The 15,067-nt window shown below is 43.8% G+C and overlaps 1 protein-coding gene and 1 pseudogene across 1 annotated transcript in view; one reads left to right on the top strand and one right to left on the bottom strand.

The window, feature by feature from the left end:
* Nucleotides 1-5,901: 5,901 nt before the first annotated feature.
* LOC118998250 (NADH dehydrogenase [ubiquinone] 1 beta subcomplex subunit 8, mitochondrial-like) lies at nucleotides 5,902-6,773 on the bottom strand (annotated as a pseudogene).
* Nucleotides 6,774-9,945: 3,172 nt separating this feature from the next.
* The window catches only part of LOC118998271 (zinc finger protein 814-like), a 29,920-nt gene continuing 24,798 nt past the window's right edge, over nucleotides 9,946-15,067 (top strand). Inside the window, 2 exon segments of the mRNA XM_037062334.1 lie at nucleotides 9,946-10,274; nucleotides 10,589-10,715. Coding sequence (XP_036918229.1) covers nucleotides 10,140-10,274; nucleotides 10,589-10,715 — 262 coding nt within the window. The 5' untranslated portion in view covers nucleotides 9,946-10,139.

Below are 15,067 nucleotides of genomic sequence, written 5' to 3'. Positions count from 1 at the left end.
CCCCCCTTCTCCTCTTTCCACTCCCCTGTTTCTAACCCTCCATGTGGTCTTCATTTCTATGGTTCCGCTCCTGATCTAGCTGTCCTCTTAGTTTGCTTTTGTTTTAGGTGTGGTTGTGAATAACTGTGAGTTTGCTGTCCTCTCACTGTTCATATTTTTTATCTTCTTTTTCTTAGATAAGTCCCTTTAACATTTCATATAATAAGGGCTTGGTGATAATGAACTCCTTGAATTTGATAAGCACTGAGAAGCACTTCATCTGCCCTTCCATTCTAAATGAAAGCTTTGCCGGATAGAGCAATCTTGGCTGTAGGTCTTTGGATTTCATGATTTGGAATACTTTCTTCCAGCTCCTTCTTGCCTGTAAGGTCTCTTTTGAGAAATCTGCTGACAGTCTGATGGGAAGTCCTTTGTAGGTGACTGTCCCCTTATCTCTTGCAGCTTCTAGGATTCTCTCCTTCATTTTTATTTTTTAAACATAATTTGCTCTTTTTTTTTACATTTAAGATTTTATTTATTTATTTATCTTTATAGGGGAAGGAGATGGAGAGAAACATCAATGTATGGTTGCCTTTCGTGGGTCCCCTGCTGGGAGTTGGCCTGCAGGAAACCTGCCTGCAACCCAGGCATGTGCCCTGACTGGGAATCAAACTGCGATCCTCTGGTTCGCAGACCCACGCTCATTCCACTGAGCCACGCCAGCCAGGGCCTCTCCTTCATTTTAATATTGGCTAATGTAATTATGATGTGCCTTGGTGTGTTCCTTCAGGGGTCCAACTTGTTTGGGACCCTCTGAGCTTCCTGGATTTCCTGAAAGTCTATTTCCTTTGCCAGACTGGGGAAGTTCTCCTGTATTATTTGTTCAAATAAGTTTTCCACTGGCGGCTGTTTCTTTTCCCTTTCTGGTACCCCTATAATTTGGATGTTGGAACATTTAAAGGTTCCTAAGCCTCTCCTCGTTTTTTTAATTCTAGTTACTACATATTTTTGTTTGGTCATTTTTTCCTTCCTTCTGGTCCACTCCCTTGATTTGAGTCCCAGTTTCCTTTCCATCACTATTTCCTGTGCATTTCCTTTCACTTCAATTAGTTTAGCCTTCATATGTTCCTGTAATTTGCGACTAAAGTCAATCAGTTCTGTGAGCATCCTGATCACCAGTGTTTTGAACTGTGCATCTGAGAGGTTCGCTATTTCTTTTTCGCTTAGAGTTATTGGCTCTGGGGCTTTGAGTTCTTCTTGAGCCGTATTTTGGACTGTTCCTGCCTGTTATGTATGAGGAGCAGAGCCCTAGGTGTTCACCAGGGTGGGGCAACCCAGGTTGCTGGGTTGTGATGCTGTATGCGGGGGTGGGGTCAAAGGGGAGCAATGGCAGTCCCCTCTGCTGATTCCCGTGGCTGGGGCCTGTGCGGTCCATCTCACTGCTCACTCCTTTGCTGGTTTATATTTGCGTGAATGTGTGACTGTGGTCAGCCTGCCCCGCACCCTTGCTGGGTCCTTGATGCTACCTTGGCTGCCTGCTCGCCTGGGACCCTGGGGTATGGAGATCTTTCTTGCCCGACCCTGCTCCACTGCTGGCTCCGCCCCTCTTACCCTCCAGGTCGAACGGTTCGTTGTTCTTGGACTTTCATATAGTTCAATTTTCTGGTCTTTGTTACTAAAACTGCGTCTTTGTTACTAAACCTTTGTTCTATTCAAACTTGGTTGTGGGAGAAGGCACAGTGTTTCCACCTACGCCTCCATCTTGGCAGAATTCCTCCAGGAATTTTTATTATTGTAGCCCTAAGCGCCATTATATTCAGAGATTCCACTCTGGTAAAAGGCCTTTTGGGTACAGTAGACATGGGAAATGCTTTTTCTATCCTTACTCCTGTTATCAGGGAGTTCACACTGGAGATAGGCCTTATGTGGACATAAAAGGTGGGAAATCTCTTATCTCACAGTCATCACCACCTTAAACACACTTCACACTGGTTAAAGGCTTTGAGTGTGAAGTAAATATAGGAAACCTTTACTGATAAATCTATGCCTTTTTACCTTGGAGTGTTCTCACTGTAAATGGATTGAATTTAGGAAATGTTCTATTTTTTTCAGTATAATAACACTGAAGGAACCTTACTGAGGAAAAGGTGACTTTATTTTTTTTACCAATATTCTCAATGCAGAACTGTTCATAAGTTTAATGTTTATGTTATATAGAATGTGACAAGGTGTTATTAAACTAATTTTGCCTTTGTGGACTGTTTTGGAACCTTTTTTTTATCCTCAGCCAAGGAATTTTATTTCACTGCTTTTAGGGAGACAGGAGGGAAGGGTGAGACACATTGATTGATTGGTTGCCTGTGCGGAGCAGGGATCTCAAGTGCCTGGTTTGGGTATCACATTTCTAGTGTAGTTATGTGCCCTGACCAGGATGTAATCCTGCAGACTTTCAGCTTTGGGATAATGCTCCTACCAATTAAGCCACACTTATTATATTAGTAAATGTATGATTTACAAAGTTAATGAACAGTGCTAATAATGCAGGTTATTCTTTAAAGTATATAATATGTACCTATTACACTGTGTACAATGAAAGAAATACCAATGATTAGGTCATATTTTCCTCTATTATCCCATGAAGCAAAAATTACTTTTCAATGAAGGAATTCAAGGGCTAGTGTCCTTTATGCCTTTTTTCTCATAGCATATGAAGGGTGCATTTCCCCCCCATAGCAAAATATTGTTGTGTCCAATTTTTGTTAATTTCAGCTCCTCCTGAGTGTGTATGCGCTTGTTTTAGTTGCATTTCTGTAATGATTCATGATGAGCTTTTTTCAGGAGTGTATGTACGACTGATGTGTTTTTAGTTAAACATAGTTAAATGTGTGCTCATCCACTTACCTATTCTGTCATGATTTTGGGCTCTACTCCTTTAACAAATAGGGCAGTGAAACAGCCAAGATACGTGTTGCAAGGTCACCCACTTTGACTCCTTGGATGAGAAGTAATTTTGGTTTATAGAATAATTTTTAATAGAGGCAAATATGACCTGATCATTGGGATTTTCTTTTATCGTACACAGTGTAATAGGTGCATATTATATACTTTAAAGAATAACCTGCATTATGAACATACTTCATCAACTTTGTAAGTAATGTAGAAGTATTACTACATTTAGTAATATAATAAAAAGCCTTACTTGTTGGAGTTCACCCATGTTTATGGTCTACTGTCTAGGGTTGGCTGCCTGCAGCAGCATTTGCAGGTGTACCGGGTAGTAAGAGGGTGAATGGATATTTGTGGATCCTCAAAGCCCTCCTGGAGACCAAAGAGTGGAAGTCAGTATTTAGACTTCCCATACCCTTGGCCATGCAATTTTGGATTTATTTTAAGATTATGGAACATTTTTATGATTAAAGGAACATAGTGCAGTTAATGGGCCTCACAGTTTCCTCCTGTGCAAAACATGGGTGAACAGCATCTTTTATCCCGGCCTTGGTGCTCATTTCAAAGGCAGTAGCTATACCACCAGTTATCTCCCGTGGGAGCCATGCACAGGCCACACACCGCAGACCTGCCCCTGGTGCTTGTGAAAAGTAAATGGAGCTTCTCTCTGATCCCCCATATCAGCTGCAGTCCACTCAGACCCCACATGGGACAATGTGGCTTCAGGGCTTCCCATATGGGTTCCCCAGTGTGGCATCTCTGGGTGGTCATAAAACTCCCCCAATCTCACTTCACTACATGAAATCCATGAAGGCACAAACCATGGGCCTTCTGAGACTCAACAGAGGTAATGAAATTCAGTAAACACGTTTGGGTGCTTGTATAACAGGATTTGCTGTTTGATTATTTCCTTCTTAATTCAACTGCCTCCTGTGAGTTAATAACTTACTGTATTTTGGGGGAAATGAGGGATCAGGAAGAAGGTTTTTTCCAAGGTCAGAGCAGACGACTGTCAGATCCAAAATGCTGGAATCAAACTCATGAATCTGGTGGTGAACTGGGGATGCTGTCTATTGTGTATTACAGCCTCAGTGCAAGGCAGGGAGGCAGCAAAGGCTGCCGAAATGGGAAACTCAGCTGTTGCTGCTGTTTTCCTTGTTGCAATTATGATTGATCTATATTTTTCTGATGTCTTAGTGGGGTTAACATCTGCCTCACAGCATTCATGGGAATCCTGTCTGATTTCCAGTGATGTCTCCAGGGAAAACAATGTTGAGCCTTGGCTGCATTTTGTCTACTGCCTTTTAAGGACCGTGGGATGTGGCTGAGACATAACTGTATTGAGACATATTGAGAAGTGACCCTGGAGACCTATAGTATTGTTATCTCCCTGGTGGAGTGTTCACCTCTTCATACAGGAAACTCCGCCTGCTTGATTCTTTACTCTGTCCAGGACTGGGTGGAGGAGACGATGGTGCTCACCATCTATTCCCTGCAGCCATGACCATTTCCAGCCGCCTCATCCTCCTTTCCAGTGTCTCAGTGTCCGCACCAGAGATCGCTGGGTAGGGACATGATCCTTCTGAACACAAACCTTCATCCAATACTCAGTGCACTCTGGTCACAACTGAGATTCTTATTCCTGATTGCTCGACATGGGCCAGTTGGCCAAATCAGGTTGAATCTATGCCTCTGCACCCAGTTAGCAGAATTATATAGCTCTTGGGATTTTTCAGAGAAGCGGGTGAGTGCTGAGCATCCTTTGTGATATTTGCAATCTGCTTCCGTGACATTTTTTTAACAATCCATTTAAAGTCACCAGGTGGCTTGTATGTACACTCTGAAAATGGACTCTAGTTCTGTTTTTTTCCTCCTCACTGCTCTCAGTAGAATGTCCTGGATTAGAGTTGAATCTCTAAAGCCCTATGTGGTACTGGTTTTTGATTTTTAACAGAGGGAGCAGTGCTGAGCAGCCCTTGGGAGTGACTTCAGACATTAGAGCATTACTTTGACGTCATTGAATTTTCATGGTAACCTATCATTTAGTGGTAAGTCAAGGTGATTTTCCCCAGTATTGTAGAGATACAAGTACATGTTTCAGTATTCAATCTATATGAGAAAAATGAAGTGTCCATCAGGTTGAAGAGAATAATAACCGTGGGAACAGCTATGGTCCCCTAAGCAGACAGAGATGAGGTGTCAGTTCATTTGCAGGCTGTGCCATTAAGGGGTCCTTATGAGATCATGGTGGTTCGGATTTGCAGATAAAAAGACCCCTGGTCAAAGGTGAATATTTGAGCACTTTGTTAAGCGAGAGCAAAAAGGAAGGAACAATCAAGAGCACACATCACCAGATGGGAAATCACCTACACTGAACACAGTCACTCACAGGCAACAGTGGTCAGGGTTCTTCTGGGAACAGTTCCAAGTGAAGCGCCCTTCCCTCAGGTGGGATTTCAAAGTCTCACTTTGGGGGCTACGAATAAATATGTTTTAGACTAATATGGCTACGTGCCAAGGGCCTAGTGAGATTTTCGACTAACTGTTTTCTCTGGGTGAAGTGCCAGGGCCCAAAGGAACAGCTAAAGATCAAAAGATACTAATCTCCCAGGGAGAAGGGCCAGTTCTCTCTGGGAGACAGTGCTATATTTTACTTTTCCAGTGAAGGTCACAGCTCAGGCATAAGTAGGAAGAATTCTCAAAGTCCTTTTAACCCTTCAGAGGCTCAGTTCAAACTCTTCCTATTGAATTCTAACATCATCCCCATCCTTTAGATTCAAGTTTCTTCACTTGCTTGATTGTATCACTATTTGTATTTTAGAGCCTCGCCTCCCCTCCCCTCCCCTCCCCTCCCCTCCCCTCCCNGTACAAAGGGAAAGCAGAGCAAAGAAAATTGCTTACCTAGTTCACAATGGTACTGAGGAGCTTATGCTTCTAACGCACTTAGACTGAAGACACAAAGCATTATCTTCTTACCACAGCACTGTTTTATTAGGGATTTCATTAAGGTTAAATCTCTAGGAATGAGAGAGTCAGTCAGGAGGCACAAAGTCCGGGAAGACTCCTCAGATTTCATAGCGAACCACCGGCTCAGGCTCTTGGGTGGGATCGTTGCCTCGTTCTAGGTACAGATTATTATAATTATGGATACTGCTTTGGTGCCACGGTCTGGTAGGAGGGATAAGTCTCCCCCACCCATGAACAGCATGAAGGCCACGAAGCCGAAGAGGTGCTTACACATGACGTTCCAAGAAACAGGCATGGGGGACGTGTCCGCACGGTTCCTGATAGATATATATGTATATGTAGCTCCCAGTGAACAGGTTCACCTCCGTTCAGTTTCATGTCTGGGTGGTCCCATTCGTCCCATGGATCCCTCTCGTGCTGTGAGAGGTCAGGGAGCTTTGGGGAGTCGCCAGAGCCCATGCCGTCATCTGGGTAAGGCTCATAGTCTTCCGCCCGCATATTCTACTGCTTGGCGGCGGCAGCCCTTTGTTCTGGGGTCTTGGGATAAGGCCCTGAAAACATGTCTTTGGTAATGTGGGAGGCTGTCTGTGCACCCAGCGGCACCACATTGGGAACTGCCCTTGCAGCCATCGGGCTCCCAGGACCCCTGCCCTGGCCAAGGCCATCTGGACCTCGATCCTGTTTTGTGTATTTTAGAACCTTTCATTGACGGGTTTTTCAAGTGTGTCTTGGTATCTCACAAAATATAATTCCTAAATATGTTCCTAAACCTATTGTATTATAATGCCATACTTACCGTATCACCAATGAATCATTAGTTATCTCTATAACTCACAAGTCCTCCTTTGTAATAATAAATTACAACACCACTTTCACATTAACAAAAATTCCAATAACTGTCACAATTTATTTCTGCCAGTTTTCTCAGCAACTTCCTTTACTGACGTTTAGATTACAAGTAAATAGACACCATTTATGTTTTTTAAAGATTTTTAGAAAGATTTTATTTATTTATCTTTAGAAGGGAAGAGAAGCAAAGAGGGAGAGCAATATCAATGTATCTGCAAAAAGTTACAGAGTGAGCAAAACACAGAAAGGTATTAATATTGGTTGATGGAGTTGTAACTGATCAATTAATATTGATTAATGGAGTTAGTTTAATATTTACAAGGAAAAAGGTCCTGTTGGTACAGAGAACAGGTAAGTCTCCACATGTGGTATAGTGCCCTTTGTCACTGAGCCCTAAGAGGTGGGAGAATTAACTTGAGCTCCAGCTCTGCTGGACATGTGGCTACCCTGAAATTCTTCTTCCAAGTGTTGGTCGTTTTCATTCCTGAGAACTTGAGGAGAAATAGAGACGTCAGACAGATGTAGTAAGTAGTGAGCTGAGACAATTAGAAGGTTTGAAGGAAAGCCATGACATCGTGTTTCGTTTCTCAGACAACTGTTTACTAGTGATCTCATCTCCTCCAGAGGCTCACCTTAGTCTAAGGGTAGCTATGGTTCAGTAGGTTGACTCCATGGCCAGATTGTTTCATGTAAATTGATTGAATTACCTTCACCAAGAGAGAATAGTTGGCCCTCCCACTCACTGTGAGGAGTTCCTCATCAGATCTGTGCCTCCTGTGAAACATGAGCTTGGGCCCAACTCTCTGAATGATCGTGTCCCAGGAATAAGGGAGCAGGTACAGCTCACCAGTGTGGCCCATTTATGTTGACGGCAGTTTTCCAAAAATTCCCCAGTTTTTCAAAAATTAATTTTTCTTAATTGGTATTTAAATGACAAATAAATAGCTTCCATTTGTGTTTATATTATGCATCGTTTTTTGTTTTTGAAAGTGTCCTATCCTCTGGTGCACTAAGTGGCATATGCATGATGGGGCGACTGTGTTACTTGTGTGGTAAAGTTTCCCAGGCTGCCCATGGGGGCATGTCCTCTTCAATATGATATGATTTCTTGAGCTATAGTAATAATGTATTGGCATCAACAGAAAGGCAAGATCCTTCATCTGTAAAAAGATTGCATGCAACTACTTGAAGGCCTAGGTAAGTTTGTCTTTTTAATCAATCAAGTATTTTTAAAAGATTTTATTTATTTATTTTTAGAGAGAAGGGAAGGGAGGGAGAAAGATAGGCAAAGAAACATCAATGTGTGGTTGCCTCTTGGGTGACCCAGTGCCGTGCACCAGGAAATCTAGCTCACAACACAAGCATGTGCCCTGACTGGGAATTAAGCCAGCAGCTGTATGGTTTGCAAGCCTGTGATCAATCCACTGAGCCACAACATGTGGGGGCAATTTTCCTCACAAATCCCCCTGTGTGCCACGGATGAGAGTAAACATGATTGAGACATGATCTGCTTGGGGAGGAGAGGGAGCCAGTTTCCCAGAGGAAAAAGGCCTTGAGCAGTGGCCAGTTTCTCAGGGGGGAAAGGCCTTGAGCCTTTTCCTCCAAGGGCTTTTATTGGGTTGTAATACACAGGAATACAGGGCGGCAAGGATCAAACAGTAGATAACATTTCAAAGAAATCTGAGGGCTTAATCTGAATCAGAGTCTGTCAGGAAGAGAGTTTTAGGGTTTCTTGCTGGAACCATTAGCATATGAATGAAAGCACTCTTAGCAGAGCAGATTTCACAGGTTTATCAGGAAGTCTTTGTGATGCCAGATTTTTCCCAAGGATAAGCGCTAGCAAGGCAAGGAGCCGCACCCCCTCCCCATCAGGTGTTCAGGCTTAAGGGGATTAGAGCCAGAAAGCACTTCTCCCAGAGAACATGGGGACCTGGGCTTTGTCAAAGCTGGGAGCCGGGGGTGGGGGGGGGGGTTGGGGGGGCGGCGGCGAAAGTCCATTGCTCTTTGTTGCAGCCCCCCACCTTCCTGACTCCTTCTATGATGGCCTCCCAAGTGATCACGTCTGGCCTAGGTTGCCCCTCCTCTGAGGGGTCTTACCCGTCAAGGACTTCGGACCATGCTTTGGGTGCAGGGAGGAAAATGAGGTAGCATTTGCCAACAGAGACTAGCTTTGTCTCCTGTGGCTCTCACCCCTGAGGTCGCTCTCTCATCCTTAGCCACAGGGGGTAGAGTTACAATTACTAAAACCAGGCAGAGCAGTCCACAACAATAACTGCCTGCGCAATCAATTATGATTAAATTAAGCTGTATATTGTTATCGTTTACATAGTGCTATTGCACATTTAATAGACGACATTATGCATTAAGGAGCCAACAAATGAGTGTGAATAGCTTTACTGGCATATTGAGTTTTTGGTCTGGAGCTTTTCATGCAATTTCTGGGTAGAATTTCTGTCATTAAATGTCTGATGTCTTCAACATGTACTCCTTTGTTTGCAAAAAGTGTACATTTAAGTCAGAGGCACCCAATCCAATCAGTGTGGACTCTAGTCACACAGCTACTCAGGCAGATCTAACTTGTCACTGCATCAGACACAGGTGCGCTTCAGTATCAGTGTGTGTTTTTACATTAACTTTACATAGTGGGTCCACCGGAGGCGGGATAGGTAGCATCAGTGACTGGTGTAACCTCCTGCCACCACATTCTGCTTAAAGGAGCTACATGCCAGATGGCCTGAATCAAGAAGGGAAGGTCAGCCCTGGCTGGTGTAGCTCAGTGGCTTGAGCGGGGGCTTGCCAACCAAGGACAGGGCACATGCCTGGGTTGCAGGCCAGTTCCCAGCAGGGGACGCATGAGAGGCAACCATACACTGATACTTCTCTCCTTCTCTCCTTCCCTTTCCCTCTAAAGATAAATAAATAAAATCTTTAAAAAGTTAAAAAAAAAAAGAAAAGAAGACCCCATCCTTAAGAAATATATGGAAAACTAACAGTTAAGGAAAAAAAAGGGGGGAGAGGACTTGCAGGCACACCAGAGAATATCTCGCCCAAGAAGCGATGCCCTCTTGGAGGCGACAGAGCTCATTTAGCATTCAGAGAATGTTCTTGGATATTCTTGGGGTCTCTAAATCCACCCCTGGAATGGGGGAAATACAGCATCCCAGTCTTGGAGTGCAAGAACTACATTACCCAGAAGGCAGCCGGGAATACCGGAACAATGAACCAATGAACACTCAGTAAAGGCATTTCCGTTTGGACGGGACGGGACTCAGGTCCTCAGTGGCGGGCATTTCCTCCTCTCCCAGTGTTTGTGAGAACTAAGTCAGCATCTTGGGTCTCAAAGTCCAATGGAGAAGGTGGGAAAGTAATGGTCACGGCAGCATATTGGATGCCAGGTGATGCTGCGGGGGAGTGAGGCGCCAGGGCGGAGACAGGAGCTCGCTAAACCAGGGACACCCGCCTTGCGCGCCACTGGGGCCCCTCACTGTCCACAGAGTCCGATGGCGGAGGCCATGTGGAGGCACCTGGCTGAGGTGAGTGGCGTCCCGGGCCCTCCCCTCACACCACTGAGGCCTGCAGCCCGGGTGCGGGGCGTCGGGCCCAGCGAGAGTCTGGCGGGTTATGGAAGGGTGGCCGGGAGGGCGCGCCCTGTGAACAGGTACAGAGGCACCTGAGCCAGGAGGACCCGGGAACCTGGGGTTCTTGGTGTGTCTGCATTCAGCAATCTGAATCCGAGTCGCGTCTTTACTGGGACTTGGAGGGGTTGTCCACGCTGAAGTGGGGCCAGGTTGAATGTGGGGGAGCTTTGTATAGACTGTCCCAGACTCATTTGTATCAATTCTGACAGGTTAGAGTGACCTTTGAGGATGTGGCCGTGTATTTCTCCAGGACAGAATGGAGCCTCCTCAATGCAGCTGACAGACGCCTGTACCTCCATGTGATGCTGGAGAATTTTGCTCTTATATCCTCACAGGGTAAGATCGTCACTCTCTCCCGGTGACCGTGAGCAGGGTTTGCATTTCCCCCGTGCCCTCTGTTCCCTAGGGTGCGCTCAGTCCTCACCTGTGAGGACGGTGGGTACTGCTTGCTTCTCCACTCTTCCAGATCCTGGACTTGTCAGGCTGGTTTTTTGTTTTTTTTTTGTTTTTGCCTTGCCCTGTTCTGCGGGAGTGTAGGTCCCTAGGAGGCCTCCCGGCCCACTGCGATGAAGTGAGGTTTCCAAGACAAGGTCTGCTTGTGGAGAAAAGGCTGATCAGTGTCTCGGAGGAGAAAGGCCCGGAGCCTCTATCTCAATGAGGTTTTATTGAGTTTAGCTCACACAGAGATACATGGTATGTGCTCATCATAGTAAAGCTCATCAGTCAATGTTGAAAAAGCTACAGTCAAGGAAAACCGTCATCATCTACAGATAATAATTTAAGAAACACAGGGATTGTCTGTCGTCACTGTCGGTGAGATATGCTGACCCCGTAAGATTGTTGAGGCCTGTATCATGAGGTAGGGCGTTTCACTCTACCCTTGCAGCTCAAGTCTGATTCAGACCAAAAGGGCAGAGCAAGCCTGAAAGGAAACAATGTATATTCTTCGTGAGGCCCGATTACCCCTGGGGAACCTTCTGTTCCATCTGAAGGCCAAAGCTGCCTCTGCCATTGTTTTCAGGGTGAGCCAGGAAGGAGCAAAGCAGCCAAGAGATTAGGAGACTTCTTACAAATAGAATGAGGACTCAGGCTATGACATAGCTGATGGGTGAGGGTCTTTCTGCCCCTTCTCTAGAGTCCTCTAAGTCCTTCCCTGATGGCTCCTGGCTTAGGTTGTCCTTCCTTTGAAGGATCTTACCTGTCATCTACCTGCCAGGGATCTTTCCAGGCGAGCAGGGTGAAGTCAGAGAGGCAGGGGCTGTGCTCCTGACAGGGGATAAGTTCTGTCTTCTCAGTGGCTCATGGCCCCAAGGCCCTATCACTCAGCCCTAGCCTTAGAACACTTTTGTCCCTTAATGAGGCTACAGTCCCTGAAACCAGGCAGGAAGGCTCTGAACACACTTATCCCTGCAGCCCCAGTACCTCCTGTACTGAACCCTCATAGGGAGGCATTTGTGGTTGGTGGTCTTGCAGGGAAACAGATTCCATCTTGATTAATGAGGAAATGCGTTTTTTTGTATTCCTGTTGGTCATTTGTACATAACTTTTTGCAAGAATGTCTCTACACTTCTGGCCGTGCTTTTCACTGTGTTTTGGGGCTAATGATTGTTTTTTTTTCTTTTAATTTGTATTTATTGCTTTTTGAAGGGACAGAGGAACATTGATTTCTTGTTCTACTTCTTTGTGATTGATTCTTGTGTGTTCTGAGCATGGGGTTCTGAACCTTTGAGTATCACATCGTTTGCCCTAACCAACTGAGCTATGGACAGGGTGAGCTAATGAGTCTTTTGAATACCTTGTATATTTGATGAATTTCTCATCCGATTCAGGTGCATGTCTTTTTGCACTTTGCTTTATTGTACTTTGCCGATATTGTGTTTTTTTACAAATTCAATATTTTAGGAAACACTTCAGTGAGCAAATGTACTGCTGCCATTTTAACAGCAGGCTGAGATACTGGTTAGCGATTTTCAGCAATAATCTATTTTTAACTAAGTTATGTAGGTTTTGTTTTAGATGAAGCTATTGTGTTAATAGACTGCACTGTAATGTAAACATAACTTCTGTATTCCCTGGGAAATACAAAAATTGCTGTGACTTTTTTCCTATGTGGAAATACTTGCTTTAGGGTGGTGCTCTGAACTGAGCCAACTGTATCTCAGAAGGTTACCTCTACATGGTTTCTTAGTGTTTGCTCTCATCCTGTAGCTGTCTTTTTCATTTTGTTAATCGTTCTGCTGTGCAGAAAGTTGTTTGTGTTTTTGTAGTTAGGATTGTTTATTTTTGGTTTTTGCCTGGCAGTAGGTGTCCCATCAGGGAATTGTTTCCAGTACAGATCCCCAAAGCTTTTTCTCTATGTTGTCTTGAAGGAATTTTAGGATTTCAGGACTGACATTTAATTTTTTATTATTTTGGAGCTAATTTTTATCAGTGGTGTCCGGATTGCTTTTGTTCTTTGAGGTCTTTTCAGGTTTCCTACATTTCACAATTGTTTTTTTTTTTTTTTTATTTTTTTTGTGTGAAATGCGGTTGGAATTGTGATGGGGATTGCATTTAATCTGTAGATTGCTTTAGGTACTATTGGCATTTTATAATATTGAGTTTTGAAATCCATGAACACAAGATGTCTTTCTATGTATTTGTGTTTTCTTTAACTTCTTTCATCAGTGTCTTTTTTTAAAATGTTATTAATTTATTTTTAGAAAGAGGGGAAGCTAGGGAAAAAGAAAGGGAGAGAGACATCAGTATGTTGTTTCCTCTCCTGCGCCTCACACCAGGGACCCCGTCAGCAACCAAGGAATGTGCCCTGCCTGGGAATCAAACGGTTGACCCTTTGGTTCTCAGGCTGGTGCTCAGTCCACTGAGCTACATCAGTCGGGGCTCATCACTGTTTCAGAGGGTGCAATGTACAGGCCTTTTACCTCCTTTGTAGAATTTATTCGTGAGTCTTTTATTGGTTCTGATGCTGCTGTGAATTTGACTACTTTCTTAATTTCTCTGCAAAGCTTTTATTGTTAGACTATAAATGTGGAACTGATATTGGAATGTTTGCTCTATATCCTATATTTTTATTGAATCTGTTTATAATTTCAGATGTTTATAGTGGAATGTTGACAATGTTCTGTATGTTATGTCACCTGCAAATATCTCTTATGTTGCTTTGTGCTTTGTAGTGTCAGGTGAAAGTTCTTACTATTGATTTCTTTTCTTTTTTTGTAAAGATTTTATTTACTTATTATTAGAGAGGGTAACAGAGGGAGAAACAGATGGAGAGAAGATTGGTATGGTATTGGACCATACCAATGTGTGGTCGCCTCTCACATGCCCCCAAATGGGGACCTGGCCTACAACTAAGGCATGTGCCCTGACTTGGTATCAAACCTTCTGCCCTTTGGTTTGAAGGCTAGCACTCAATAGGCTAATCCACCAAGCCAGGGCTCATTTCTTTATTTTGTAAGTATATTTTATTGATTATGCTATTACAGTTTTCCATTTTTTTCTCTGCCTTGGCCTGTATTCCCTTTCCTTCCAGTATTCCCCTCCCTTAGTTCATGTCCATGAGTTGTACTTGTAAGTTCTTTGCCTTCTCCATTTCCTCTACTGTTCTTAACTTCCTCCTGTCTTATTTTGTACCTACCATTGATATTTCTTATTCCCTTGACCATGTCCTCCATTCTCCCTCTCCTTCTGCCCCAATCTCCCTCCTCGTGATCTGCATTTCTGTGACTCTGTTCCTGTTCTAGTTGTATGCTTAGTTTGGGGTTTTTTTAGGTTATGTTGTTGATGGTTGTGAGTTCGTTGTCATTTTACTGTTCATAGTTTCGATCTTCTTTGTTTTCTTAGATAAGTCCCTTTAACATTTCATGTAATAAGGTATTGATGATGAACTCCTTTAACTGGACCTTATCTAGGAAGCACTTTCTCTGGCCTTCTATTTTAAATGATAGGTTTGCTGAATAGAGTCATCTTGGATGTAGGTTGTTGCTTTTCATGACATTGAATCCTTCTTTCCAACCACTTCTTGCCTATAAGGTCTCTTTTGCGAAATCAGCTGGTAGTCTGATGGGAACTTCTTTGTAGGTGACTGTCCCCTTATCTCTTGCTGCTTCTAAGATTCTCTCCTTCATTTTAATCTTGGCAGATGTAATTATGATGTGCCTTGGTGTGTTCTTTCTTGGGTCCAACTTGTTTGGGACTCTTTGTGCTTCCTGGATATCGTAGAAGTCTATTGCTTTTGCCAGATTGAGGAAGTTTTCCTTTATTATGTGTTCAAATATGTTTTCCACTTTTTGCTGTTCCTCTTCCCCTTCTGGTACCCCTAAAATTCAGATGTTGGAACGTTTAAAGATGCCCTGGAGGTTCCTAAGCCTCTCCTCATTTTTTTGAATTCTTGTTTCTTCATTCTTTTCTGTTTGGTCATTTCTTTCTTCCTTCTTGTCCACTCCCTTGATTTGAGTCCCAGTTTCCTTTCCATCACTATTGGTTTCCTGTGCATTTCCATTCATTTCAATTAGTTTAGCCTTCCCTTGTGAGTGAAATCAACCAGTTCTGTGAGCATCCTGATCACCAGTGTTTTGAACTGTGCATCTGACAGGTTGGCTATCTCTTGGTCGCTTAAAAGTATTGGCTCTGTGGCTTTGAGCTGTTCTTCTTGAGGCATAATGTTTTGGTCAGGTTGCACCTGTTAT

The sequence above is a fragment of the Sturnira hondurensis genome, unplaced genomic scaffold, assembly GCF_014824575.4.
Source record: "Sturnira hondurensis isolate 20B ecotype Veracruz unplaced genomic scaffold, ASM1482457v3 Scaffold0013943, whole genome shotgun sequence".
In the NCBI taxonomy this organism is placed as follows: domain Eukaryota; kingdom Metazoa; phylum Chordata; class Mammalia; order Chiroptera; family Phyllostomidae; genus Sturnira; species Sturnira hondurensis.
This window is presented reverse-complemented; position numbering and strand designations above follow the sequence as displayed.